The sequence below is a fragment of the Erythrolamprus reginae genome, chromosome 6, assembly GCF_031021105.1.
Source record: "Erythrolamprus reginae isolate rEryReg1 chromosome 6, rEryReg1.hap1, whole genome shotgun sequence".
Classification (NCBI taxonomy): domain Eukaryota; kingdom Metazoa; phylum Chordata; class Lepidosauria; order Squamata; family Dipsadidae; genus Erythrolamprus; species Erythrolamprus reginae.
In genome coordinates this window covers 41483562-41511481 of record NC_091955.1, presented here as the reverse complement: position 1 = coordinate 41511481, position 27920 = coordinate 41483562, and the positions used below count along the sequence as shown (strand labels likewise).

General features: G+C 42.5%; 1 protein-coding gene across 6 annotated transcripts in view; it reads right to left on the bottom strand.

Moving 5' to 3' along the window:
* Positions 1–9689: 9689 nt before the first annotated feature.
* The window catches only part of MON2 (MON2 homolog, regulator of endosome-to-Golgi trafficking), a 331402-nt gene continuing 313171 nt past the window's right edge, over positions 9690–27920 (bottom strand). For all 6 annotated transcript variants that reach the window (XM_070755596.1, XM_070755593.1, XM_070755594.1 and 3 more), the window contains 2 exons: positions 12691–12773; positions 9690–10332 (listed from right to left, as the gene is read on the bottom strand). In XM_070755596.1, the coding sequence (XP_070611697.1) occupies positions 10169–10332; positions 12691–12773 (247 nt within the window). In that variant the 3' untranslated portion in view covers positions 9690–10168. The remainder of the gene's footprint in view (positions 10333–12690; positions 12774–27920) is intronic.

Here is a 27920-nt window from a genome sequence, read left to right as displayed (position 1 = left end):
CTAGGATAGTATGCAGGGAGTGCATTCTGAATCTCCGGTAAAGAATGTATTGATTCAATTGTTTCAGATTCAGAATTAAGCGACACCCCCCTGATGCCTTGGGGATTATGAACACCATAGAGTAAAATCCCGTGCCCTCTGCGTGTTTCGGCACGGACTCTATGGCCTGGATCTCCATGAGGTGACTTACTTCTTGGAGTAGCTCCTTCCGTTTGGTAGGGTTCCGGGGTCTTGGACAGTGCAGGAATCGGTTGGGTGGGGGCTGAACGAACTCCAACCGCAGTCCCTGTGTTACTGTAGAGAGTGCCCATTTGTCTGAGGATGTGGCATGCCAAGAGGTACTGTAAAGGTGGAGTTTCCCTCCTACTGGCTGTGGCATGGTAAAGTCACTTGGAGCGTTTAAAGCCCCTCTGGCTGGAACCACGAAATGGGCGTCTAGATGGTTGATATCCTCTTGTCCTGTCTTGAAACGGCGCTCGGTCGTTCCTGTAGGTATTTTGGTTGAAATTGCCCTGAGAGAAGGGCCGAAATGATTGGCTTGACCGTGAAGTGTCCCAGCGAAAGGACTGGCGCCGGTTGTAGGGATTCTGGGGGCGATCTTGTCCCCTTTTGGACCTCGGAAGTATCTTCCGTTTGTCCTTGTCCTCTATGAGGACTTTTTCCAATATGTCTCCAAAAAGTTGAGAGCCCTGGAAAGGCGATGAGGCCAGGCGCCATTTTGATTTAGTGTCTGCTTGCCAGCTGCGCAGCCACAGCAGTCTACGCGATGCTAGGGTGGATGACATCCCTCTTCCCGCGAATTTGGCAGCATGTAAGGTGGCATCGGCTGAAAACTCTGCAGCCGCCAACAACTTACTAAGATCCTGACGCATTCTCCCATCCTCTGGCCCCAGGCGAGACAGCATATCCTCAATCCATACTATGGAGGCTCTATTAAAAAAGGATGCAGCTGCTGCTGCGCGGAATCCCCAACCGGACATCAGATGTGTCTTCCTCAGAAGAACCTCGGCCTTCTTGTCCTCTGGCTTCAAATTGTCTCCCATCTCAGCAGGAACCAGAGCGTTGGAAACCAGAGTTACTACCGGCTGGTCTATAGGAGGGAACTGAAGCAGGGCCTCTATTTCATCGTCAAAAGTGTAGAATTTCCTTTCTACCACTGATGGTCCCTGGGCCGCCGCCGGATACTGCCATGGTCTTTTTATACTTTGTACAAATATCTCCGATGCCGGGACATGGTCTGTTTCAGGCTTGGGCTCCTTCAACAGAGCAGTGGATCTTGGCAAGATTTGTGAAGGCTGAGCAGGATCCTTCAGCTCCATTGTCTGCTTAGCTTTATGCAGTAGTGTTCTGAACAAGGCCTGTTTAAATAGGCCAGCCGCTAACGGCTGTTCTGGAGGTGTCTCATCCTCTGACATGTCATAGTCCTTGTCACTATCCTCCATTAACGCTGGTTCTTCAGTCACGGATCCCAGACCTGAAAGGGGCGGTGCAGACCAAAGATCCCGGTTTGTGGCTTGTCTTGGCTGTTGAGTCCCTTGCTGTGCCCCAACTGCTATGCCCTGGGTGTAGGCATTAGTAATCAACTCCTGAAGGGCTGGTGACATATCACGCCACGCATCTGACTGAGCCCTGAGTCCCGCAGCTGTAGGGGTGAAGGTAGCAGTTGGAGCAGCCTTGGGCTGGGGGGAACATCCCCACACTGGTCTCTCTTGGGCTGCTGAACCTGGTCTACTTCTGGGAGTATGTAACAAAGGCAGCAGATGTTCAGGAGACCAAACTTTCTCAGCTCTTGTCTCCCCAGGAATCTCAAGAGCTACAGGCCCAGCAGGACGGTCTAGACCAGTTCCCAAATGGGGTGAAGGGACCGCATAAATGACTGCCTCTAGCTTTTGCTCTAGGGCTTGAATTCGCCTCTCGGCCTCCTTGAGGGCTGAGGAAGACGAGCCTTGTGATGACTTGGCTTTCGTCTTCCCCTTATCTTTGGGCTTTACAACGGGGGTAGAAGGAGCCGCCTGCTCTCCACTGACATTTGCTTCCATGCTACTCACAGTTGAGAAATCAACGAGAACAGAGAGAATCACCTACTACCGTCTCCAGCAACGCTCAGCCATGCACAAAATGGCTCCCGTGGCTGTCAAGGGCAGTGTTCGCGCTGCCCCGCCCTTCTGCTTCCCTTCGCGCCCTTTTCCAATGCCGATAAGCCATAGGGGGGGGAGGGCTTCCCGCCAACCGCCAAAATGGCGGGCGCGGGGCATAACGGTCTCTAACATGCAAGCCTCTTATTGCGAGGCGGCCGCTGCCCATATGGGAGACGCAGGCGGCGGTGATCTCCGGCGGTTTCGCAATCCTCCGCCAATCACCAAGGGGGGTTGATAACTTTCCCCTTGTTATTTCACCGCGGCGCTCCAATCCCGGCGTAGCCGACCGCTAAACATGCGAGGGGCTTCTCTTCAAAGCCAAGCGGCTGCGGCGGCTCTTAGCGGCTCGTAGCCGGCCCCGACCATATGGGAGGTTTTCTCACTCTCCCTTATTCCGCGCGGCTGCGGCGCGTCTCCCCAGCGGCTCGCAGACGGCCGCCGACCATATGGGAGGCTTCTTACTCTCCCTGCAGTCTGACGCGCCGCGGCGTCTCCCCCGCGGCTCGTAGCCGACCACCTCACATATGGGGGAGAAGGAATGCAGTCTCCGCTGCCGTTCACGCTGCCGGCTGGAAGGAAATCCGACTTCGGGGGATTCCGAATCCCCAAGCCTCCCAGTGGGGGGGGCAGACCCCCCCCACCTTCGGCTTATAGCCGGGTCTGACCGCAGAGGTCAGTGACCCCAGGCTGGCCCCCTTGAAGAGATGGTACCCTCTGAGGGAAGAGGTCCCGTGGGGGAAAACTCGTTGGGGGTGCTGCCCGCTGAGGGCAGAAACCCCTCCAGGTCTTCTATCTTCTGCAGCATCTGAAAGACAGTAAGAAGAAAGGAAAAAAACAGATTAGACAATTTATTAAAAACTAATTTATATTTCACTACTCAAACTCATACGTCTCTTTCCATTGACTAAGTTTTTAAAACTGAGCTCACTGGGGGCAGGCAAGGGGCGGTGCCTAATATTATGTTAATTTTAAACTCAGTCTCGACCAATAGGATTGAGAATAACCCATATTGGACTCTCCTTCCAGATGCAATGGATAATTTAAGGTTCTCAATTTAAAAAGACAAATTTATAAATAATTAAGTATCTTAAAAATCCAATCTTGGGCAATTTGCTACTTTCTGAAGCTTTTGCTATTTGCCCCATCGCCAAATAGTCGCTTCTGGTTCCATTTCCAGCAGTTTTAGCTTCGTTGAAGATCAAATCAAAAAATAAAAATCCAAAATCCCTTTCGACCAATCTCACTCACCAGCACCAGCTTTAAATCTTTTCTTCTCTTTGTAAGTACTCCTCCAGCTCTTTCCAAATGTTATCGCTCATCTGTCCGTCCCAGCATTGCGTTATCTCCACGGCTGTGTCAGCTCAGGCATGGCTGCTTGGCTGGCTTCACACCACCGCCGGTGCGAGACTGAGACAGTTCGTCTGGTGGGGCATGCTGGCTCCTACCAGACCAGTGGTAGTGTCCCCTGCATCACCTTCCATTCAGGAAGGATCCGGTCTGGTCCAAAAGGACCAGAACCCCCCGGCAACAGGGATTTGGAGCCTCTCCAAGACAGCGGAAAAGCTCCTTGCTGCGGTGGCCATCAGACCCCGCCTCTCTTCCCCGGAAATTGTTTACTGTTTAATACTACTGAACTATGTCTACCAAAAGCTTGCTATGGTTATGGAAATAATTCAAAAAATTGAATCTATGGGACTATATAATTTCACCAAGAAAAAAAATGAAAAGACCTATTTGGTGTAATGATGACACTTAGAAACAAGGAGACTGAGTTCTAGTTTTAGGCATGAAAAATGAGTGAGTGACCTTGACCAATCACACTAAACCCAATCCACATCACAGGATTGTTCTATGAAAAAAAGCAAACCTTTCAGTTCCTATGTTCACCTCTGTTTGACATTGGGTTGATTGGAAAATATGACTTTAGAACACCTTGATCCATTGATCATTTGATTTTAAAACAAATCTTGGCATTGTTCATTTTGCTTGTTCCCCATACCAAAGATTTTTGTTTCCCCATGCTTTGCCCGCCTCTAGCCTGCTGTTTCATCCACCATGAGCTTGCAACCAGAAGGCAGGAAAGCAGATCACAAGAGGCGAGAGAAATGTATCACAGATTAATTTTTGCCTCCCAAAAGCCATCTGACCTCCAGTTTGCTCGTGAAAGGCGGTGTCATGTTGATCTGTCCTCTTCCTCCAGATTGCCTAGAAATCTCAATCTGAAGTATGGGCCTTTTTTTTTTTTTGTGAAGGGATCTTTAGGTAAGCCGGACTCCTGTAGTTTTTTGAAAAAGATGTTTTGGCATGCTGCTTAAAGACTGTTTTGGCTTGTTTCTTCCTGTAACAGAAACTAAGCCTGGGCCACTGGCAGCAGACCTGTGGTATCAGCAGTGGAAGAAAATAGCAAAGGTGAGCTGGAATAGTAGAGTGAGGTTAGCAAGGATCCCTGTTGTAACTTTCTGGAGCATGGCAAGCAGCCAGATATTGTTATTCTGGAGCTCCTTGTCACTCTGCAAGGGGGAAGGTGGTCAAAGGGCTGAGATGGGGTGGGAGAAAGGGGGGAGTTGGAGCATACCTGTGTCCTGTAAGTAGGCTGTCAAGCACCCAAATTTTAATCACATTTAGCTAAGGGTTGTAAATCCATTTTTTCAGCGTTGTTATAACTGAATAGTTGCTGAACAAATAGTTGTAAGCTCAAGAATACCTGTAGAGACTGTCCCAATTGTGAGGTCTAGTCCAGTTTAAGATTTAATCTAATTTGATTATTTATTTATTTATTTATTTATTAGATTTGTATGCCACACCTCTCCGTAGACTCGGGGCAGCTAACAACAATAATAAAAAACAGCATATAACAAATCTAATATTTAAATAACTAAAAACCCTTATTAAAAACCAAACATACACAAAAACATACCATGCATAAATTGTTCAGGCCTAGGGGGAAGGAATATCTCAATTCCCCCATGCCTGATGACAGAGGTGGGGTTTAAGGAGCTTACAAAAGGCGAGGAGGGTGGGGGCAATTCTGATCTTTAGGGGGAGCTGGTTCCAGAGGGCCGGGGCTGCCACAGAGAAGGCTCTTCCCCTGGGTCCCGCCAAACAACATTGTTTAGTTGACGGGACCCAGAGAAGGCCCACTCTTGAGGACCTAACCGGTCGCTGGGATTCATGCGGCAGAAGGCAGCCCCGGAAATATTCTGGTCCAGTGCCACGAAGGGCTTTATAGGTCATAACCAACACTTTGAATTGTGACCGGAAACTGATCGGCAACCAATGCAGACTGCGGAGTGTTGGTGTAACATGGGCATATTTAGAGAAGTCCATGATTGCTCTCGCAGCTGCATTCTGCACGATCTGAAGTTTCCGAACACTTTTCAAAGGTAGCCACATGTAGAGAGCGTTACAGTAGTTGAATCTCGAGGTGATGAGGGCATGAGTGACTGTGAGCAGTGAGTCCCGGTCCAGATAGGGCCGCAACTGGTGCACCAGGCAAACCTGGGCAAATGCCCCCCTCGCCACAGCTGAAAGATGTTTCTCTAATGTGAGCTGTGAATCTAGGAGGATGCCCAAGTTGCGGACCCTCTCTGAGGGGGTCAATCATTCCCCCCCCCAGAATGATGGGCGGACAGATGGAATTGTCCCTGGGAGGCAAAACCCATAGCCACTCGGTCTTATCAGGGTTGAGTTTGAGTCTGTTGACACCCATACAGACCCTAAAGCCTCCAGGCACCGGCACATCACATCCATTGGGGTAGAGATGTACAACTGGGTATCATCCACGTATTGATGATACCTCACCCCATGCCCCTGGATGATCTCGCCCAGCGGTTTCATGTAGATATTAAATAGCAGGGGGGAGAGGACCAACCCCTGAGGCACTCCACAAGAGAGAAGGCTAGAGGTCGATCTCTGACCCCCCACTAACACCGACTGCGACTGACCGGAGAGGTAGGAGGAGAACCACCGAAGGACAGTGCCTCCCACTCCCAACGCCTCCAGCCAGCGCAGAAGGATACCATGGTCGATGGTATTGAAAGCCACTGAGAGGTTGAGAAGCACCAGGACAGAGGATAAGCCCTGCCCCGGGCCCGCCAGAGATCATCCATCAACGTGACCAAAGCAGTTTCCGTGATGTAGCCGGGCCTGAATCCTGACTGCTGAGTGCCTAGATAATCGGCTTCTTCCAAGGACCGCTGGAGTTGGAGCGCCACCACCTTCTCAACAACCTTCCCCATAAAGGGAAGATTGGAAACTGGCCGGTAGTTGTTAAGAATGGCTGGGTCCAGGGAAGGCTTCTTAAGGAGGGGACGCACAAGTGCCTCCTTGTAGGGATCCGGAAAGGACCCCCTCCCCAAAGAAGTGTTGACAATCTCCTGGACCCAGCTCCATGTCACCTCCCTGCTGGCCGAAACCAGCCAGGAGGGACACGGATCCAGTAAGCAGGTGGCGGAACTTACAGCTCCAGTGGGCTTGTCCACTTCATCAGGTGTCACCAGATCAAACTCTTCCCAGACAGATGGACAAGTACGGGCCCCAGTCACCTCGACTGACTGATTGTCAGTCGACTCTGTTATCCAATTGGAGTCAAGGTCCACCTGGATCCGAGTGATTTTATCAGTGAAAAACGTGTTAAAATCCTCGGCACTACTCTCTAAGGGCTCCCCAACTCCCCCCTGGTTAAGAAGGGAGCAGGTCACCCTAAACAGAGTGTCCGGGCGGGATTCCGCTGATGCAATCAAGGTGGCATGATACGCGCATCTTGCCGCCTTGAACGCCACTTTGTAAGTCTTAATATGAGCTCTTACAAGTGTTCGATCACATTTGGACTTACTCTTCCTCCATCGCTTCTCTAGAAGTCTCTTCTGGCGTTTCAACTCCCGGAGTTCCTTGTTGAACCATGGAGCTCGACGGGGTCTAGTGCCGCAGAGAGGTCGCAATGGCACAATCTGGTCAAGAGCCTCCGCTGCAGCTTTGTTCCAGGCCTCAGCAAGAGACTCTGCCGAACTGTGGACGAGTGCATCTGGAATAACCCCAAGCACCCTCTGAAAGCCCTCTGGGTCCATCAAGCATCTGGGGCGGAACCACCTAGTTGATTCCGCCTCCCTGCAGGGAAGGATTGGAGCCAGGAAGTGAAGACGCAATAGGAAATGGTGTGACCATGACAAAGGCAACACTTCTAAGCCCCTTAGTCTCAGACCATTACTCAATTGCTCAGAGAGGAAAATCATGTCGGGTGCGTGCCCCCCCTCATGAGTCGGACCCTGTACTACTTGAGTCAGGTCCATGGCTGCCATGGTGGCTATGAACTCCGGTGCTAGCCCAGAGGTTTCACCGAGCGATGGTAGGTTAAAGTCCCCCAAGACAATAAGTTTGGGGAACCCCACCGCCAACCCGGCTACCTCCTTGAACAGCACAAGCAGGGCTGTTGACACGCAGCTGGGAGGCAGGTACGTAACAAGCCCACCTGAACCCCTAAGTCCAACTTCACCAGAAGGGACTCGCAACCCGCAATCTCTGGAGCAATGAGTCTATGCAGGCAAAGGATTTCCCTGGCTATAATAACCACTCCTCCTCCCCTTCCCTGGGGTCGAGGCTGATGCCAAATCTGAAATTCGGCTGGGCAAATTTCAGAGAAAGGAACTCCTTTCTCTGGGCCCAGCCAGGTTTCAGTCACACATGCCAGGTCGGCCTCCTCATCCATGATCAAATCCCGAATGAGGAGAGCTTTATATACCACCGACCTGGCATTGAGTAGCAGCAGCCTGAGCCCAGGGCCAGAATTACACTCGTCACCAGTGCCCTGGGTTGAGTTCATGGAGCCGGAACAAGGGATCGTTATTAAGCATGCTAACAGAATATATACTAGAGTTGTCAATCCTGTAACTTCAAATCCCTTTCCTTGAAAGCACCGGTTTTATTGATGTTTTCAATTAACCAGACTGAGGGGAAGGATGGTGGCTTATTCCTCCACAAAATAATGGGCAAAATTGATTAAATCATGCCCCTGAAAGATTTCAGCCTATTTGTTCATCCAGAGACCTGGATTTTATTTTCATGGAAAGTAGTTTACTATTACATAAAAAAGAAAGCATACCAAATTTGTTACATTTGATCAAAGAATTTGCTTAGTTTTATGCTTCACTATATTAATTTATTTGAAAATGTGATTTAATCAGGACAATCTGAAGAGCTGACTAGCACAGAACTTGTTCTAGCCTTATTTTTGAATAGAAATATTGCTGATAATTCTGGAGGCTTTTTTCTATATCATATATAAGAAAGGGATCAATTAGCTGAGGGAGACTTTTATGATGGCCCTTACAGAGATTGGCACTTGAAGTAAATTGGGAGAAAACAGGCTAATTAGTTGGTTATCAGGAGATGCTGACTTCTCATGAAGCAATATAATTAGAACAGGGTGTGGAATCTGTGTCTTCAGAGTCTTCTGTCAAAGTTGTTTGACGAGCCACATGTTTGCTACCCAGCATTATTTACCATATTTTCTTGTTCTAAATTCAGGGCACTTCAACATATTGTAGGTAATTTAATTATCTTCAAAGTTATATTGCTATAAAATTATTTTTATTCATCCATCTTTGCCTACTTCACTAAAATTCTTAAGAGAAAATAGAACATAACTTAGTCTTACAAATTGTACCTACTTATGTAGTATTTGTGACAATATCCACAGTACTCTGTTACAAAAGTGAGTGACTTGAAATATCTGCCTGATTTGAAAGTTACTGTTTTACACAGGCCAAACAACTGAAGTGATATGATTAGGGTCTCAAACAATTTCAAGTAAAATATAACGGTATATACCAAACTCATATGTAAAAAATAACCCTGTGATTGTTGTTCAGTTGCCAAGCCGTGTTGCTACGTCTTTGCAACCCCATGGACAGACCCCCCCTGGACTCTAAGTAAAGGGAAACAACAATTGTATTTTGACAATTTACTGAATCTCTAAGCTATCTTCAAAAATACAGTTCTTTCTTGTATCACACACACATTATACCCCAAAAGATCAGGTTTTTTTAGTTTGAAAAGATATTACAAAACTTAAGACAGCTGAAATCATGACAATGACATACAGGAAAATATTGCTGATACTTGAAAATATCTTGCTTTAGCTATAATTAATGGTGTTCAAAGCTATTTAGGACCAAAACAAAGAAAACACATACATTTCAAAATTTTAATTATTTTTAAAAGTGTAGCATGAAAGGGCTAAACGTAAAATAATTAGACTATGAAATGAGATCTGAGTTTTGAGTTTAGCAATGTTTTGACTATGCAGATTAATTTAACATAGCAGTTCATGCGCTGTTTGCCAGTATCTTTATTCACATGACTTATTAGTAAAATTATTATTCAATGGCCATAGATAATATACATTTAAATATATTTTAAAAAGAAAGAAAAACCCCGTATGCTCAGAGATGAATGCATTTAAGTAAAAATACATATAACGTAATGTTCATAATAAATATATTTCTAACCTTTAAACATTATCAAATTTAAAAATAATTTAAATAATAAATGCAGTTTTTTTTACAGAACTGTATGATTTATTATACACAGAAATACACATTCCCTTTGTTTACAAAGGCTGGTTACAGATAATATGGAATGTTACAGTACCATCTTGCATAAAAGTTTAGTACAGTTTATACTTGAAAAAAGAGTGTAAAACTGCCTAATAAATTCAACAAATCAGTTTCTTAATTACATCATTAAGTCATCCACAACAACCTATACATAAGTCCACTTTTCAATCACCACTTCAAGTTACTGTAGCAAGTACTGTACTTTAAAATGGATTCTTCTCAGTCAAGTTTGTACTTTTTACCTTCACTCACTAGATTCAGATGTGAGCTTGATATGCATCACTGAGTTCTGGTTGTAAAATTTAGAGGCTGTCAATGCTGCTTACCAAGTACAAGCCATATGAGATTTATTAGAAATGTGTCAGGTCATAATAAACATTTTATTAGAATTTTTCTTTAAAAAGTATTAAAACTTGGTCATGACTCTCCATTCTGTACCTTAGATACTGGTGGATGCATGAAGTCCTTAAATGGCACTAATGCTTCTTTCAGAGCAGAGCAGACTTCTGAAGATGAACAGGTGATACATTCTACTAACGTTGGGTACAGAGCAATAACCTGTGCCCATGTGTTATCATCAACTGTAATAATAAGTATATTTATAACATTTTAGAACCTTTTTTTCACTGCTGCAAAAGTATTAATATTGTTTAAATTTGGAGGAACATTGGGAGATCTTTTTAAAATAGTGCTTTTTATTTCTTAACTGTAAGATTGGTCAAATTAATGAAGCAAGTAAGAACTACTGGGGATTATCTTGACAGAAGAAGCTTTTGTTGTTCAAACGACCATGCTCCCATACCTATTGGGAACCAGATAACATTTGGGTATTTGCAGCTTGAATATATGTGTGAATGCATCTTACACCATAGAACTCCTGTGATTAAAATCAACAGAAACCTGGTTTTGATGCCACTCATGGCTGTGTCTTTAGCCATGAAAGGAAATGAGTCATTCTGTCTAGATTATTATTTTCCTCTATTAAGAAATGAATAGAGGAATTACTTTCAAGGAATAACAAAGTTCAGAATGAAAAAATAGTCTTTTTCAACTAATACTCAATAGTCTTTCTCCTCGGAGAGGGATGGCATACAAATGCAATAGCCAAATAAATAAATAAGTAGACTAAGATGAGATGGATGGACAAGCTATGTAAGGCCGTGAAGGAGTCACGGGGAGTCACTCCTTAGCAGCAGATTGCTTGCTCAGGAACACAAATCTCCAAATAATGCTGATCAGTCTTCTGTTCCTAGCACTATGTCTAAGCTAAAAAGACTCAGGTACCTGATCATAATTCTGTTCAAGACACATCTCCAGTGAATTGCTTATGACCTGCCTTCATAAGTGAATGGTTGTTAATTTTTTGTTGTATGGAAAATAACTAAAATAGAATATGTACAGTTTTATGAACAGATGAAACAGTCAATCTGTTTCTAGCATTTTCGGTAAAACCGTAGTGACACTGGGAAAAAAAGTTTTTAAATTATTTGGTATTGGTTAATGCTATCAGAAATACAAGACTGTACAGAATTAGAAGTTATAAATAGATACCGTAATTAAATAAAATGGGGGACAATTTCAAAATGTGAATTGGTTTTATGGGAAAATGATTCAAAGGGCTACCAGGACTGAAATATAAAGTACTTTGTGCTAAATTTATTTCAGGACACATAAAACTGACATTTATAACATTCATACATAGAACAAGCAGTTCAAAGCACATTAAGTACAGGTACTTCTCAAGGCACAATAGTAATATTGTGAATTTCCATTGCTAAACAATGTAGCCATAAATCGAATGTCACTATTGTGGTTCAAGGGCTTTTGGGCATGCCATGGCTTTGGAGCTACAAGAAGCCCCTGAGCCACAGTGTAGTATGAAGCCTCAGCAGCTTCTGGAAGCTGCAGCTGCACTATCAACATGGCGCAAAGCTGCAGCACCTTGAGAAACCCCGGATGTCCCATTGCAATCCCTGCCACAGTTCCCAACCCGAACTCTGTCTCCTCAGTTGCCTTCATCATCTTCTTGCTCCTGCTGTGACAAGCATGTCTGTCTTGGCAGCTGCTGATTATGAAGCCATCTTCTCAAGTCTCATGAAAAAACTGCCATATGTTACTCTGGGAAGACAGTCTTGTGCGGCCAGCAGCTGCTTCATGAAGGGCCAGGCCAGGTATGCTTGGTCAGCATCAGGAGCAAAAAGATAGCAAAGGTGAGCTAGGGTGGCAGGGAACACAGCACAGAGGGTCAAAATGACATAAATGTGGGGACAGGGATGGATGGGGGGAGTTGAAGCATCCCTTCAGTGAGTGCAGGCAGCCTACCCAGTGCCCAATTTTGATCATATGTCTGCAAGGGTGCTGAAATGGCCTAATGCTTCAAAATTTGGCTGTAAGTGCCTACATTATGCAATGCTCTAACTTCGAATGCCCACTGAATGAATGATTATAACTTAAGGACTACCTGTAGAATATCTGCATTTAGTCTCATGTAATCTATTCATGTGCAAAATTTGTATGATTGATTATCCTTCCATGATAATCCAACCCATTATATATCTAAGTAATCTTAAAAAATCAAAATGTATCTCATTTGCTAAATCCAAACACTTCATTTGCTTTTAAAAAAGTTTTTAAAAAAGAATATATTTCAAAATTCCACCTTAAAAACATTTAAATAATATTCAACTCTTTCTCAAATTATTTAGAACAAATACTTTAATCTTCCAAAATTCACAGTAGATACATACAAAAAATTGCTAACTTATATAACTTTATTTTAAAGCATTTACATCTTAGTAACTGCAAATTATGACTCAACGTGAAAATCTTTAAATGTCAGATCCACACTACCAGAGTCAAATTTAACAGCCTCTTTTTATCTAACAAGACTATAATTAATAAAAGGAAAAGTTGATCCCCTATAAGAAAATATTACTTACCGTTTTCTGGCTGAGCTTTTTTAAGAGAGTCTATGAGAGTACTGACAGCTTTTAAAACAAATATTATTTCTGTAACTTGTTGCCTAGAGTAGGAATAAAAAATAATACTTGATATTAAAATTGTAGAAAGTTATAATCAAGATGTGATTACACTTATTTTGTAAAAGACACTTTTTCTCTATATCCCTTACTGTACTTTAATTGAAAGAGAAACTTTTTAAAAATCTAAACATTTCTCATATTATTACTTGAATTATTTCCAGAATATTACTTGATTTATTTCCAGAATATTGGTCATTTCCGAGAATCTAATTAAAGTATCTTCAATAAAGCATGGAAAATAAGATTAGCTAAGTATAGTTCTTCCCCTTCATGGATTACTGCGAAGAGATGTGTATAGATTAATGAAGCTATGAGCTATGCTGTGCAGGGCCACCCAAGATGGACAGGTCATAGCAGAGAGCTTTGACAAAACATGATCCACTGCAGGAGGAAATGGCAAACCATTCCAGTATCTTTGCCATGAAAACCCCATGGGCTGTATCAAAAGGCAAAAAGATATGACACTGGAAGATGAGCCCCTCAGGTTGGAAGGTGTCCAATATGCTACTGGGGAAGAACAGAGGGCTAGTATCAGTAGCACCAGAAACAGTGAAGCAACTGAATCAAAGCTGAAAGTTGTGAATGTATCTGGTGGTGAAAGGAAAGTCCGATGCTGTAAAAATCTTTTCTCCATAGGAACCTGGAATGTAAGAGTCATGAATCAAGGCAAGTTGGACATGGTCGAACAAGAGATAAGAAGACATCGACATCTTAGGAATCAGTGAACTAAAATGGACAGGAATGGGTGAATTTAAATTCACATGACCATCAGGTATACTAATTGCGGGCAAGAATCATTCAGAAGAAATGGAGTAGCCCTCATAGTCAATAAAAGTGTAGGAAAAGCAATAGTGAGATACAATCCCCAAAATGACAGAATGATCTGAGTTCAAATCCAAGGCAAACCATTCAATATCACAGTAGACCCAAGTCTATGCCCCAACCACTGGAGCTGAAGAGGATGAAATTAAGCACCTTATAGAATTAACACTAAAAATGATATCCTTATTGTCATGGGGGATTGGAATGCTAAAGTAGGAAACCAAAAGATAAGTTTGGTATTAGAGTACAAAATGAAGTAGGGCACAGGCTGATAGAATTTTGTCAAGAGAATACGATAGTCATAGCAAGCTGTCTTTTCCAACAATCCAAAACATGACTCTACACATGGACATCACCAGCCGGTCAACACAGAAATCAGAACTGAATATGTGCTCTGCAGCCAAAGATGGAGAAGCCTTATAGTACAGTCAGTAAAAATAAGACCAGGAGCCAACTGATCCATATCATGAGCTTCTTGTTGCAAAATTTAGGCTTAAATTGAAGAAAGTAGGGGAAATCACTAGGCCATTTAGGTATGAACTAAATTATATCCCTGATGAGTATACAATAGAAATAGATTTAAAGAATTAGATCTGATAGACAGAGTGCCCGAAGAACTATGGACAGATGTTTGCAACATTATACAAGAGATAACAACTAAAACCATCCCAAAGAAAAGAAAGAAAGCAAAATGGTTGTCTGAGGAAGCTTTGCAAATAGCTGAGGAAAGAAGGGACTCGAAAGGCAAGGCAGAAAGAGAAAGATAAACCCAATGCAAAATTCCAGAGAACAGCTAGAAGAGATAAGAATGCCTTCTTAAATGAACAGTGCAAAGACATAAAAGAAAAGAATAGACTAGGGAGGACCAGAGATCTCTTAAGAAAATTGGAGATACTAAAGGAATGTTTCATGCAAATATGGGCATGATAAAGGATCAAAATGGCAGGGACCTAACAGAGGCAGAAGAGATTAAGAGGTAACAAATTTACACAGAAGAACTATAAAAGAACAAACTTAACCTTCCTGATAACCACAATGGAATGGTCACTGACCTTGAAGTAGACATCCTAGAAGTAAAATGGGCCTTAGGAAATATGAGCAACAACAAAGCTAATGGAAGTGACAGTATCCCAGTTGAGCTATTCAAAATCTTAAAGGATGATGCAGTAAAAGTGCTACACTAAATTTGCCAGCAAATTTGGAAAACTCAACAGTGGTCACAGGATTGGAAAAGATCAATTTAAATTCTAATTACAAAGAAAGGTAACACCAAAGATTATTCAAACTATCGCACCACTGCACTCATTTCACATGTTAATAAAGTTATGCTTAAAGTCCTACAAGCTAGGCTCCAGCAATGTGGATCAAAAATTACCAGAAGTACAGGCGGGATTTCGAAGAGGCAGAGGAACTAGAGATCAAATTGCCAACATACGTTGGATCATCAAGAAAGCTAGGGAGTTGCAGAAAAACATCTACCGTATTTTTCAGTGTATAAGACACACCTAGGTTTTAGAGGAGGAAAACAAGGAAAAAAGTATTCTGAACCAAATGGTATTATATTGTTTAATAAAATACCAGTGTAGCAGAATACATTTTACAACCATGTATACTTTTTAAAACCATGAACACTTTTTACAAACTTCAAACTTGACAACTTTAACACTAGTGGACTTCAACTCCCAGAATTCCTCCATCAGTCATGCTAGTTCAGAAATGGGAGTTGAAGTCTACAAGCCTTAAACTTGTCAGGATTGAAGACCCTTGCACCCCTAACTCAGGGATCAGCTTCTGGGTGAGCTTGTCCGTGTCGGGTGTGCGAAGGCATTGCTCCATCTTTGCAGCACCTTTTTCCTTGTCACAGGACGCCCAGACGGTTCAACACAGGACAGGGGGTCTCCCGGATCCCTCGGGGCAGATCGCCACTGCCCCGGAGGGTAGGGATAGCCCCGCAGCTGTGACAATGAAGAACTGCGTCCCAGCGGCTGCTGGAGCGCGGCCATAGCGGTCGTCTCACGAAGGGAGTCAAAAGAAGCACTAAGAAGTCTACAAAGAGCTGGATCAACAGAGAAAAAGAAGATAAAGCACCTCAAGGTAATCTTTTGGTATTTTGGTACTCACAAGTGAAAAGAGAAGATCTTAAAGTCAAAGGCGATTTATAAGCAAGTTTACAACCTGAAGTGATATCCATCCACATGGAAAGAAAACGGCCGGATCTACTTGCCTTTGTTAAGTTGCTTGGTTTTTTTTTTTTTTTTTAAGGAACGACGATTTTACACTTGGTATTTTATTGCATATAAAACAGATATTACACAGTGTTTTTTCCATTTTTAGGACTATTCTTATTTTTATTCTCAAATTGCTAAATTATTTTTTCTTATCTTTATTCTCAAATTGCTATAAATATTTGGACTGATACATAAATAATTGGAAGAATATTTTGCTTGAACTATTTTAGAAATGAATTGAATAAATGATTTATAAATTGCTTTTAATGAATTTTTATCGTGTTGGACTAAATTTTTGAACTTTATTTTTACTCTTGTTTGAATCTGGAGTCCAAGGAATAAAGAGACAAGGACTGTAAATCTTTGGAGGCCTGTATCAGAGGACTATTTTTTTTTTATACCAGAAGTGTAGGGATTCTTAAAGAATAGACTTTTGGAATAAATTTTGGACTTTATAAACATTATATTTGATATCGACTTTAGAATTTTTATTCTTGGACTTTCATACAGTAGTCCCTCGCTATATCGCGCTTCACCTGCCGCGGCTTCACTTCATCGCGGGTTTTGAAGTCAGCTTCATTTGAATGATTTTGCCATACAAACAAGCACTAGAATCCCCCAGCGGGACTCCCAAATGATGAGCGGGGCAGGGACTGAGCTCCGGCGGAGGCCCGTCCCCTCGTTCAATCCCCCTCGCCAGTGCCGAAAGGAAAAAAAAGAAAGGAACGCGACGCGGCGGGGATTTCCAGACTGGGCTCGAGGGCGGAAGAGGAAGTGCTCGAGGGCGGAAGAGAGAGAGAGAAAAAAAGAAACAGCCGGGGCAGCTCACCAGGGACTTTACAGCCGGGGCAAGGCAAAAAACACAACATTTGGCCGAACTGCTGCAAAGAACAGAGTAAGTAGTAGTGGGGGGGAAAGGTTAGCCGGCCGTTGCTCGCCTCCAGGCATCCGGAGCTGGTGGGAAGGAGGATAAATTCCCCATCGCGGATTTCACCTATCGCGGCAAGGTCTGGAACGTAACTCCCGCGATAGGTGAGGGATTACTGTATTACAACACAATTGTTTTAAACAAATTTTATTATTTGGATTTTTAATAGTTTTTTTCCCTTTTTTTTGTAATATTACCAAGGAAATATTTCTACATTTTATACATTTTTACTCTTTTTGATATTCTTATTTTTCTCTTTTTTAATATAATCAATTTTTAAATTTTTTAAATTTTAAATTTTCCTTTATCCTGATAATTTTGTCTTTTCTTTTTTTCTTATTCCTTTTCTGGATTAAATAATTTTAATATACTTTTTATTATTTTCTTTCCCTACTTTTTCTTTTTTTATTAATTAAATTAGAAATATAAAATGTGCTAGAAACTCCCCCCCTTACTCAATATTTAAGAGACAGATCTCTCTTTTCTTTCTTTTCCCAGTATTATTAAAACTTTGCTTTTATTGACTTCTTTTTCTTCTTTTTCTTCTAATTTTCCTTTTCCTTTCCATATTGTTATTAAATTTAAAATATATTTTCCACACCTCTTCTTTCTCTTTCTTATTTTATATTTTTTCTATTGGTATTATAATTGCCAATTTTTTCTTTAACTGTGGAAAAGAAGAGATTGTTTTAAAAAAATGTATAACAAGGTTTAAACTTTTGAAATATGAAAGGTTCTTACAGGGCACAAAGTGTAACTTCGGTGACAACAACAACAACTCGAAAGCAAACATCTACTCCAACTCCAACTCCCACACCTAAGTATCTCCAACATCATCTCCACTACAACAAAGGACAATAACAACAATGTTAGCCAAGGAAAAAGAAAAAGAAAAGCCACCTGCAGAGCTAAATCTTCAATCCATCCAAGACACATTAGCAGGTATCCAAGATTTTATGCAGGAGGTATCCAAGATTTTATGCAGAAGACACAAACTCAGAAAACCCCCCAACTAGAAACAAATAAAGAGGAAGTGAAAAATATTTTGAAGAAATGAAGCAAGAGATGAAAAATGAGATGGGCACACTGAAAACAGAGATTAAAAAAGATATTGAAATACTTTTAAAAAATATCTTAGAAATATATAATCAAATAATAGCAGAAGGCAAAATACCCATTGTTAAATGTGGATTACAAAATTTTTATATCAATTTTTGCCAATAGGTTTAAAAACATTATAAATGGTATGATACATGGAGATCAAAATGGATTTTAGAAAGGGACTTCCGGGTGGAGCTCCGGCACCGCTGTCCTCCTTTCCAGCTTGTAGGACGCGGTTTCGCGAGGTGCCGACCCCGGAGGGATCGGCACAGGCAGGGGGTCTCCCGGACACCCTGGGACGGATCGCCATGGTCCCGGGGGCTAGGGACAGCCCCGCAGCTGCAAGCATGGAGAGCTGTGCCCAGGCGGCTGCCTGGACACAGCCGTAGCGGTCGCCGAAAGCGGAAGGTCAAAAAAAATAGAAGAAGTCTACAAAAAATTGATCAGCAGAAAGAGGAGACTCACAGCACCACACGGAATTCCTTTGGTATCTTCACAAGTTTGGGGAAAAGAAGATATTTAACTCTAAGGCGAATATAACAAAAGAAGAAAACTGTAAGTGATATCCATCCGCAGAAGAGAAGATTAGCCGGAACTACTTTCCTTTGTTACAATTGAGTATAACTTTCACTTTTTTCCGCCCTTTTTTACTACTTTAAGATTACAGTGTGGTGTGTCTACTTTCCCTTTTCTTCATATATTTTTTCTTGTTGCAATTTTGACATATACATTTTTCTCTTTTAAAACTAAAGTTTGATTTGGAATTATGGAGTGAATGAAGTAAAATATATTAATTAATTGAGCACTGTAGAACCAATGAACTGAACTAATCCAATTTACGTTTTTTCAATGGAATTTTACTGAAGATATAAATATTTGAAATGAATTTTGGACTATTCATCTTATTTCTCTATTTTTAAATTTTTTGATATCATTTTTATACCATTATTAATCCCTTTCTAGGACTTGCTGGGACTATTTTTTGTGTGATTTTAGAGGCGTAAGGATATTTTTTGTGTTTTTACTCTTCTACTCCTCCTTGTTCTTTCTTTTTTTAAAATATACAATATAGAAACCTGGACTATTTTATTAGTATTTGAATTCAGGAATTACTTTGGACATTGATTTTGGACCTATCTTTCTTTTTTCTCCTTTTTTTTTTTTGGGATAATTTTATTAGAGCATAAGTTAGGCCCACTGTTTTTGGACTCAGTAGAAATTTCTGGACCCCTTTTTCTTTAAGAGCTTTTGATATATCTTTCTTTTTTTAACAAAAAGTTTGTTCATTTCAACTACTCTTGGATTAATTTTTATTTTTTCATTTTATTTTATTTTTCCATTCCTACACATACAAGTATTTTTTTTTGAATATTAGAAATAATTTCAAATATTTTTTTTTGTAATTTTTTAATATATAAAAGATTTTTTTTCTGCTCTCTTTTCTGTCCTCTTAAAAGAAATTTTCTTTAGCTATTGTTTTTTTTTCTTTACATTTGCCCTTCTTAGAAGAAACTTCTCTGTATCTTTCTTTCTTTTTACTTTTCTTCCTTTTTCTTTCCCTCTTCCCTTATTACTAAATAGTTATGTGCTAGAATATTGGTTTCTTCCTTTCCCCTACCTGATCCCCATTTAAGGAACTTAGGAGCTCACCAAAATACTTTTTCTTTCTCTACTTTTACCCCATTACTCTCTTTCCTTTCTACTTTCCTTTTAATTAAACTCAACAATTAATCACAGTATTAATTGAATTAAATCAATATATTCAATTTCTTTCTTCACCTTTTGCTGCCCCATTTTTGTATAAAGATACATAAGATCCTGATTAAAATATTTTTCTGTTTTAGCATTAAATAAATAATAGTAAATTTTGGATTATGAAAGGTTCCCGCAGGGCACAGAGTGTGACTTCAGTGACTACAATAACAACGCGAAAACAACCAACTACTCCTGCCCCAACCTCTACACCTAGGACCTCCCCAACTTCATCACTGCTACAACAAAGGACTATACCCACAATGCTAGCTAAAGAGAAAGAAAAAGACAAGCCTACGATGGACCCTGGTCTTCAGGCTATCCAAGAAGCACTAGCAGACATCAAGGCATTACAAACCCAGGCAAAAACCCAAAGTAACACAGACAAAGAAGAAATGAAAATCTACCTACAAGAACTGAGGCAAGAGATGAAGGAGATGAAAGATGAAATTAAAAAAGAAATTGCAGAACTTCGAACTGAATTAACTGAAGTAAAAGGGAACGTTGCCGAAATGGACGGAAATATAAAAGTTATTCAACAAAAAATACAAGACAGCGAAAAGAGAATACAAGTGACAGAAGGGAAAATCCAAGATGTGGGACAGAGAGTAGAAGAATACGAAGATCGTAACTACGCCGCCCGCAGAGACTTTGACATAGCAATAACCAATTTAGAACTTCACTCTGCACAACATGGACTGAGGTTTCAAAACATCGAAGAAGAAAAAGACAAAGATCTTCCCGCAAAAATGGCAGAAGTTATGGGAGCCATTTTGCAGTTGGACCCAACAGACCTGGCAAAAGAGATCGACGAAGTCTACCGAGTTCAGACTGGATACGTTAGGCGCCACAATTTACCCAGAGAAGTCCACATCAAGTTCACAAGAAGAATTGTCAAAGATACGATATTGAGATACACAAAAAACGAGTCTTTCCAACGTAATGGAAAAGAAATTGCGATTCTGAAACAAATTCCGAGGAGAGTCCGAGAGGCTAGAAGACAATATTATTTTCTTACAAGTATTTTAATCAGAAAGAGCATTCCTTTCAGATGGCTGATACCAGAAGGTTTGACCCTAACATGGCAATCAACGAGAGTGAAAATAGAAAGTGTAGAACAAGCACGATCTTTCCTTGCACAAAGTGGACTGGACAGTACTGCGCAAATTCAGATTCAATCAAAGCCTGACGACGAAGTGATGGGGGCCACAGGTGGTGGAGGGGAAGAAGCGTTGGTGGTAAGGCAGGAACAACTACAGATCTCACAAGACTTAATTTTAGATACCCGACTTCGAGAACCAAAAGAACCCAAAAGGTACTATAAATAAAAATGATACATGATCTGAAAATATTTTCAGTCAATGTAAATGGATTAAATAACCCAAGGAAGAGAAACCAAGTATTAACTAAACTTATGAAACAAAAAGCCCAGATAAGCATCCTACAAGAAGTTCATATCAAAAAATCAAAAAGAAGTCTCCTTAAGAACCCCAAATTGGGAAAATTATACACAAGTTTGGCAAATCAAAAGAAAAGAGGTGTAGCAATGTATATTGATGATTTAATTGAATCCAAAGAAATATATAATGATGGTGATGGAAGGATCTTGATAGTACAATTAGATTTAGAAATAAAACCTTTAACAATTGTCTCAATTTATGCACCAAATGATAATCAAAAACAATTCTATAAAGACCTACATGAAAAAATCAATGAGTTATCAATTGAAAATATGATAATAATAGGAGACTTTAATGCAATATCAGATGACCAAATGGATTATAATGGGAAAAGAAAAGAAAAGAAAAAAAAGGTAATACTACCGGCATCATTTTGGAAAATGAGAACAGAATTGGCATTAAAAGACGTATGGCGAGAACAGCCTTTAAAAGATAAACAGTATACTTTTTATTCCAATCCACATAAGACTTGGTCTAGAATTGATATGGCATGGGCTCCTACTCACATAATGGAACAAATAAGTGAAATAGAAATAGAAACAAATACTTGGGCTGATCATAACCCTCTATCCATATATTGGAAAGGTAAAAGGATAATAAAGAATTGGTCAATGAATAGAACTACAGTGATCCCCCGGTTATTGCGTCCCCGACCATTGCGAACAGGGTAATTTGCGATTTTTGAACCCGGAAGTCAGAACACCATCTGCGCATGCGTGCCCTTTTTTTCTATGGGCACGCATGCGTAGATGCCGCCGGGCAGATCAGCTGCTGGGCGGCTTCCCTAGGTCTTCCCCCTCTTGGCCGGCATCAGCGAGGAGTTTCCCCACCACCGCCCACGCAAACTCCTCGCTGCTGCCGCTTCGCTTGGGCCGCTTCCCAGCTGAGTACTCAGCTGGGAAGCGGCCCGAGCAAATGGCTTGTCCGCAGCCTGCCTGCCCGCGCGCCCGCGGCTCGCGCGCCCTTCTCCCGCCCACGCCGTTCGCTCGGGCCGCTTCCCAACTGAGCCCTCAAGCCAAGCGCAGAAGTTCTTGGCTTGAGGGCTCAGTTGGGAAGGTGCGCGGGTGTTTTAAAACGTCCCCGCCGACATGGGGGGCTCGCTAGCACACCCCCGAACCCCCAACCCGGGTTTGGGGGTGTGCTAGCGAGCCCCCCATGTCGGCGGGGACGTTTTAAAACACCCGCACGACTTTCCAATGAGTCCCGAAGACAAACATCAAACTTCCGCGTTTGTCTTCGGGACTCATTGGAAAGTCGCACGGGTGTTTTAAAACGTCCCCGCCGACATGGGGGGCTCGCTAGCACCCCCCCGAACCCACAACCCGGGTTAGGGGGGTGCTAGCGAGCCCCCCATGTCGGCGGCGACGTTTTAAAACAGCCGCGCCGCCCCAATCTTCGGCTCCTCGCTAGCGCTGCGGAAGTAAAAACACCATCTGCACATGCGCAGATGGTGTTTTTACTTCCGCAGCGCTACTTCGCGAAAACCCGCTCGTTGCGGGGGGTCCTGGAACGGAACCCTCGCAACGAGCGGGGGATCACTGTATAATAAAAGATCCTGAATATAAGAAATGGATAGAGAAGGAGTTAAAGATTTTCTTAAAAATAAATAAAAATGCAGATACTACCCCTCAAAATTTATGGGACACAACCAAAGCATATATACGTAGATTAACAATAGCATTCACAGCAAAAAAGAATAAAGAAAAGAAAGAATACCAAGAAACATTAGTAGAAGAATTAAGAAAATTAGAAATTTTAATGCAAAAAGAGGATAAGGACGACAAATTAAAAAATCAGAGAGAATTAATAAGACATAAATTGAGATTAATAGAACAAGAATCAATTGCAGAAAAGATAAAAAGAACAAAACAAGATTATTTTGAATATGCAAATAAACCTGGAAGATGGCTGGCATACAAACTTAGAAAAGAGAGAGAAAATAAAATTATAAAAAATCTGATGGATTCAAAAGGTACTATAAAACATAGAATAGAAGACAAAAAGGAAATAGCTTCGGAATTCTATAAACAATTATATAAGAAAGAAGAGATAAGCGAGGATTTAATTTTTAAATATTTGGAACAAATAAAACTTCCAGTTTTAACGGAAGCCCAACAGCAAAGATTAAATAGACCCGTTACAGATATAGAATTAAAACAATCTATAAAGAATCAAAAAAATAATAAAGCGACCGGTCCAGACGCAATACCAGCTGAATTTTACAAACTAGATTTAGAAATATTCTTTTCCAACATGCTTGAGATATATAATCAAATATTGACAACAGGTAAACTACCAAAAACCTGGTCAGAAACTTTAATAACCTTAATACATAAGGCGGATACCAAGAAAGAAAAAATTGAAAATTATAGACCTATCTCATTGTTGAACGTAGACTATAAAATTTTTATATCAATATTTGCCAATAGACTTAAAAGTATTATAAACAACATGATACATAGTGACCAAAATGGATTTTTACCAGGAAGACAAATTAAAAATAATTTAAGAATAATTGTTAATACTTTGGAATACTACGAACAACACCCTGAAAAGCAAATGGCACTTGTATTTCTAGATGCTCAAAAAGCATTTGACAACGTGGACTGGAATTTTATGAAAATACAATTAAATAAGATGGAAGTAGGAACAAAGTTTTTTAACATAATAGACGCTATATATTCTGAACAAACAGCTAGAATCATAATAAATAGTGAGCAAACTGAAAAATTAGCAATACAAAGAGGAGCGAGAAAGGTTGTCCAATATCCCCATTATTATTTATCTTAACATTAGAAGTTTTGTTGATAAAAATAAGAGCAGAAAAGGAAATAAAAGGATTGAAGATTAAAAAAGAAATTTATAAAGTTCAAGCTTTTGCCGATGATGTAGTTTTTATTATAGAAGATGCTATAACATCAATTCTAAGGTTAATAAACTTAATAGAAGAATATGGGCACGTCGCAGGTTTGAAAATAAATAAGGAAAAGACACAGTTACTAACAAAAAATATGACAGAGACACAGAGAAAATGTTTAGAAAATTTAACAAATATGAAAGTTACAAAAAAGGTGAAATACTTAGGTATATGGATGACCTCCAAAGCCATATCTTTAAAAAATGACAATTATTTAAAACTGCTACCGTGTTTCCCCGATAGTAAGGCAGTGTCTTACTTTCTTTTTACCCCCAAAAGCCCCCCTATGTCTTTCTTTCGGGGTATGTCTTATATTAGAAAAAAATTGAAAGGGTCACGTTCCCGAAGGCTGAAAGTTGACTCAGCCTTCCATCCTTAACGAGGGTAAGTCAGAAAAGCACAGGGTCTGCAATGTTTGGGGTCCATCATCTGATGAAAGGCACCGAAAAAAAGGAGGAAAGGAGCTAAAAAGAAGCAGCAGGATTGAAAGACCCGCATAATTTCCGAGCCGAGATAAATGAATGATGAAACCTGGACTGCCGGGCGGCCCGCCTGGAACGCCAGCAATGCCGCCGGGCTGATTGCCGAGCGGGGACGGGGCGCGGGAGGAGGCAGCGCTGCACCGGACCCCTCAGGCCGCTCCGCCCGGGATGGGGCTCCGCCCGGGATGGGGCTCCTCCGGAGGGGCGCACGGGGGCTCAGGAGGAGCCCCATCCCGGGCGGAGCAGCCTGAGGGGTCCGGTGCAGCGCTGCCTCCTCCTGCGCCCCATCCCCGCTCGGCAATGGGCCCGGCGGCATTGCTGGCGTTCCAGGCAGGCCGCCCGGCATAAGCAGCGGTTTCGTGCCTCTCTTGCCGAGCGAGGACGGGGCGCGGGAGGAGGCAGCGCTGCACCGGACCCCTCAGGCTGCTCCGCCCGGGATGGGGCTCCTCCCGAGCCCTCGTGCGCCCCTCCGGAGGAGCCCCATCCCGGGCGGAGCGGCCTGAGGGGTCTGGTGCAGCGCTGCCTCCTCCCGCGCCCCGTCCCCGCTCGGCAATCGGCCCGGCGGCAATACCCCGTGTTTCCCCGAAAGTAAGACATATGTCTTACTTTCGGGGTATGGCTTATATTAGCCGACCCCCCTGAAACCCCCCATATGTCTTACAATCGGGGGGGTCTTACTATCGGGGAAACACGGTAGGACAGATTAAAAGGATTTGGAAATTTGGAATAACTTGCAATTATCACTAGTTGGAAGAATTTCTACAATTAAAATGAATATCCTTCCAAAAATTTTATTCCTTTTTCAAGTTATCCCTATTGATCCCGGACCAAAATTTTTTGCTGAGTTAAATAGTATAACAAAAAAAATTATATGGCAAGGTAAGAAACCAAGAATAAAACAAAATTCATTAGAAGACCATAAAGAAAGAGGAGGCCTAGGCCTCCCAAACTGGAAACCATATTACCAAGCCACTGCCCTAACATGGATAAAAGAATGGTTAACTTTGGAAAACCAAAGATTGCTTAATCTAGAAGGTCACAATTTAATGCTGGCCTGGCATGCCTTTATATGGTATGGAAAGTTGAAAACCCATTCATAATTTAAAAGTAATATCATTAGAAAAGCATTGATTGATGTTTGGAATGAAATAAAGAAAAAATATTTCTTTGTAATGCCAGAATGGATCTCACCAATTGAGGCCATTTCACAACCGAATTTTTTAAAAGGTGGGAAGATATGGAAATACAGTGGTACCTCAAGATACGAACCCCTCGTCTTACGAACAACTCGTGATACGAACCCGGGGTTCAGAAAAATTTTGCCTCTTCTTACGAACTTTTTTCGAGTTACGAACCGGCATTCGGAGACTGCTGGGAAGCCACGCGGCTGTTTTAAAAGGTGACAGCCGGGCGGCGGGGCTTCCCAGAAGCCTCCCGAACGCCGGTTCGTAACTCGAACAAAGTTCGTAAGAAGAGGCAAAATTTTGCTGAACCCCGGGTTCGGTTCGGGAGGTTGCTGGTAAGCCCCCCAGGCCGGCTGCGACCTTTTAAAACACCCGCGCCGCTTCGCAGCTGTCTCCCGAAGCCGAACGCGGAAGTTCGGCTTTAGCGTTCGGCTTCAGGAGAGAGCTGCGAAGCGGCACGGGTGTTTTAAAAGGTCGCAGCCGGCCTGGGGGGCTTGCCGACTGGAGAGGTAGGAGGAGAAGCACTGGAGGACAGTGCCTCCCACTCCCAACCCCTCCAGCCGGCGCAGAAAGATACCATGGTCGATGGTATCGAAAGCCACTGAGAAGTCGAGAAGCACCAGGACAGAGGACAACCCCTTGTCCCGGACCCGCCAGAGATCATCCATCAGCGCAACCAAAGCAGTTTCTGTGCTGTAGCCAGGCCTGAATCCTGACTGTTGAGGACCTAGATAATAGGCTTCTTCCAAGGACCGCTGGAGTTGGAGTGCCACCACCCTCTCAACAACGGCTGGGTCCAGGGAAGGCTTCTTGAGGAGGGGGTGCACAAGTGCCTCCTTATAACGATCCGGGAAGGACCCCGTACCCAAGGAAGCGTTGACAATCTCCTGGACCCAGCTCCGTGTCACCTCTTGGCTGGCCGAAACCAACCAAGAGGGACACGGATCCAGTAAACAGGTGGCGGAACTCACAGCTCCAATGGCCTTGTACACTTCATCAGGTGTCACCAAGTCAAACTCCTCCCAGACAGGTGGACAAAGACGAGCCCCAGTCACCTTAACTGACTCATTGTCAGCCGACACTGCTATCCAATTGGAGTCAAGGTCCGCCTGGATCCGAGTGACATTATCAGCAAAAAATGAGTTAAATTCCTTGGCACTGCCCTGCAAGGGCTCCCCAACTCCCCCCTGATTCAGAAGGAGCGGGTCACCCTAAACAGAGTGGCCGGGCGGGATCCCACTAATGCAATCAAGGCAGCATGGTACGCGCATCTTGCCGCCTTAAGCGCCACTTTGTAAGTCTTAATATGAGCTCTTACAAGTGTTTGATTGGATTCGGATTTACTCTTCGTCCATCGCTTCTCTAAACGTCTCTTCTGGCGTTTCAACTCCCGGAGTTCCTCGTTGAACCATGGAGCTCTACGGGGTCTAATGCCACAGAGAGGTCGCAACAGTGCAATTCGGTCAAGAGCCTCCACTGCAGTCCTTTTCCAGGCCTCAGCAAGAGACTCTGCCGAGCTGTGGACAAATGAATCTGTTAAAATCCCAAGCACCCTCTGAAAGCTCTCTGGGTCCATCAGACGTCTGGGGCGGAACCACCTAGTCAGTTCCGCCTCCCGACGTGCCTGTGTTGTAGATTTTGATAACACTATTATATCGTTGAGATACACCATCAGGTGCAACGACCGGTGTCTGAGGCTTGCCGTGAGAATATCCAGCAACTTTGTAAACGTTCTTGGTGCCAAAGTTAGGCCAAACGGCATTGCCCTGAATTGGAAATGTGCTCCGTCTAGGCAGAACTATAGAAACTGTCTGTGACAAGGATTGACAGGCACATGAAGATAAGCTTCTTTTAGGTCTATTGATGTAAGCAAGTCTGTAACATATGGCTGAGAGAATAGTACTAAGTGAATGCATTTTGAACCTCCTGTATAATACGTAGAGGTTCAATTGATGCAGATTCAAAATTAGGCGACATCCCCTGGAAGCCTTGGGGACCACAAATATAACAATAAAAACCCTTGCCTTATTGGTAATGAGGAACCTCCTCGATCGCTTCTATTTGTAGGAGGTGAGTAACCTCCTGGTACAGCAGTGCCTTCTTTTGCGGATCGGTCACTGCAGGGCAAGGCAGGAAACTGTTCGGGGAAGATGATCGAATTCGATGCGCAATCCCTGGGACACCATAGCATTTGCCCAGGTGTCTGAGGACGTGGTTTCCCAGACACTTGCGAAATTCCGCAGCCTGCCCCCAA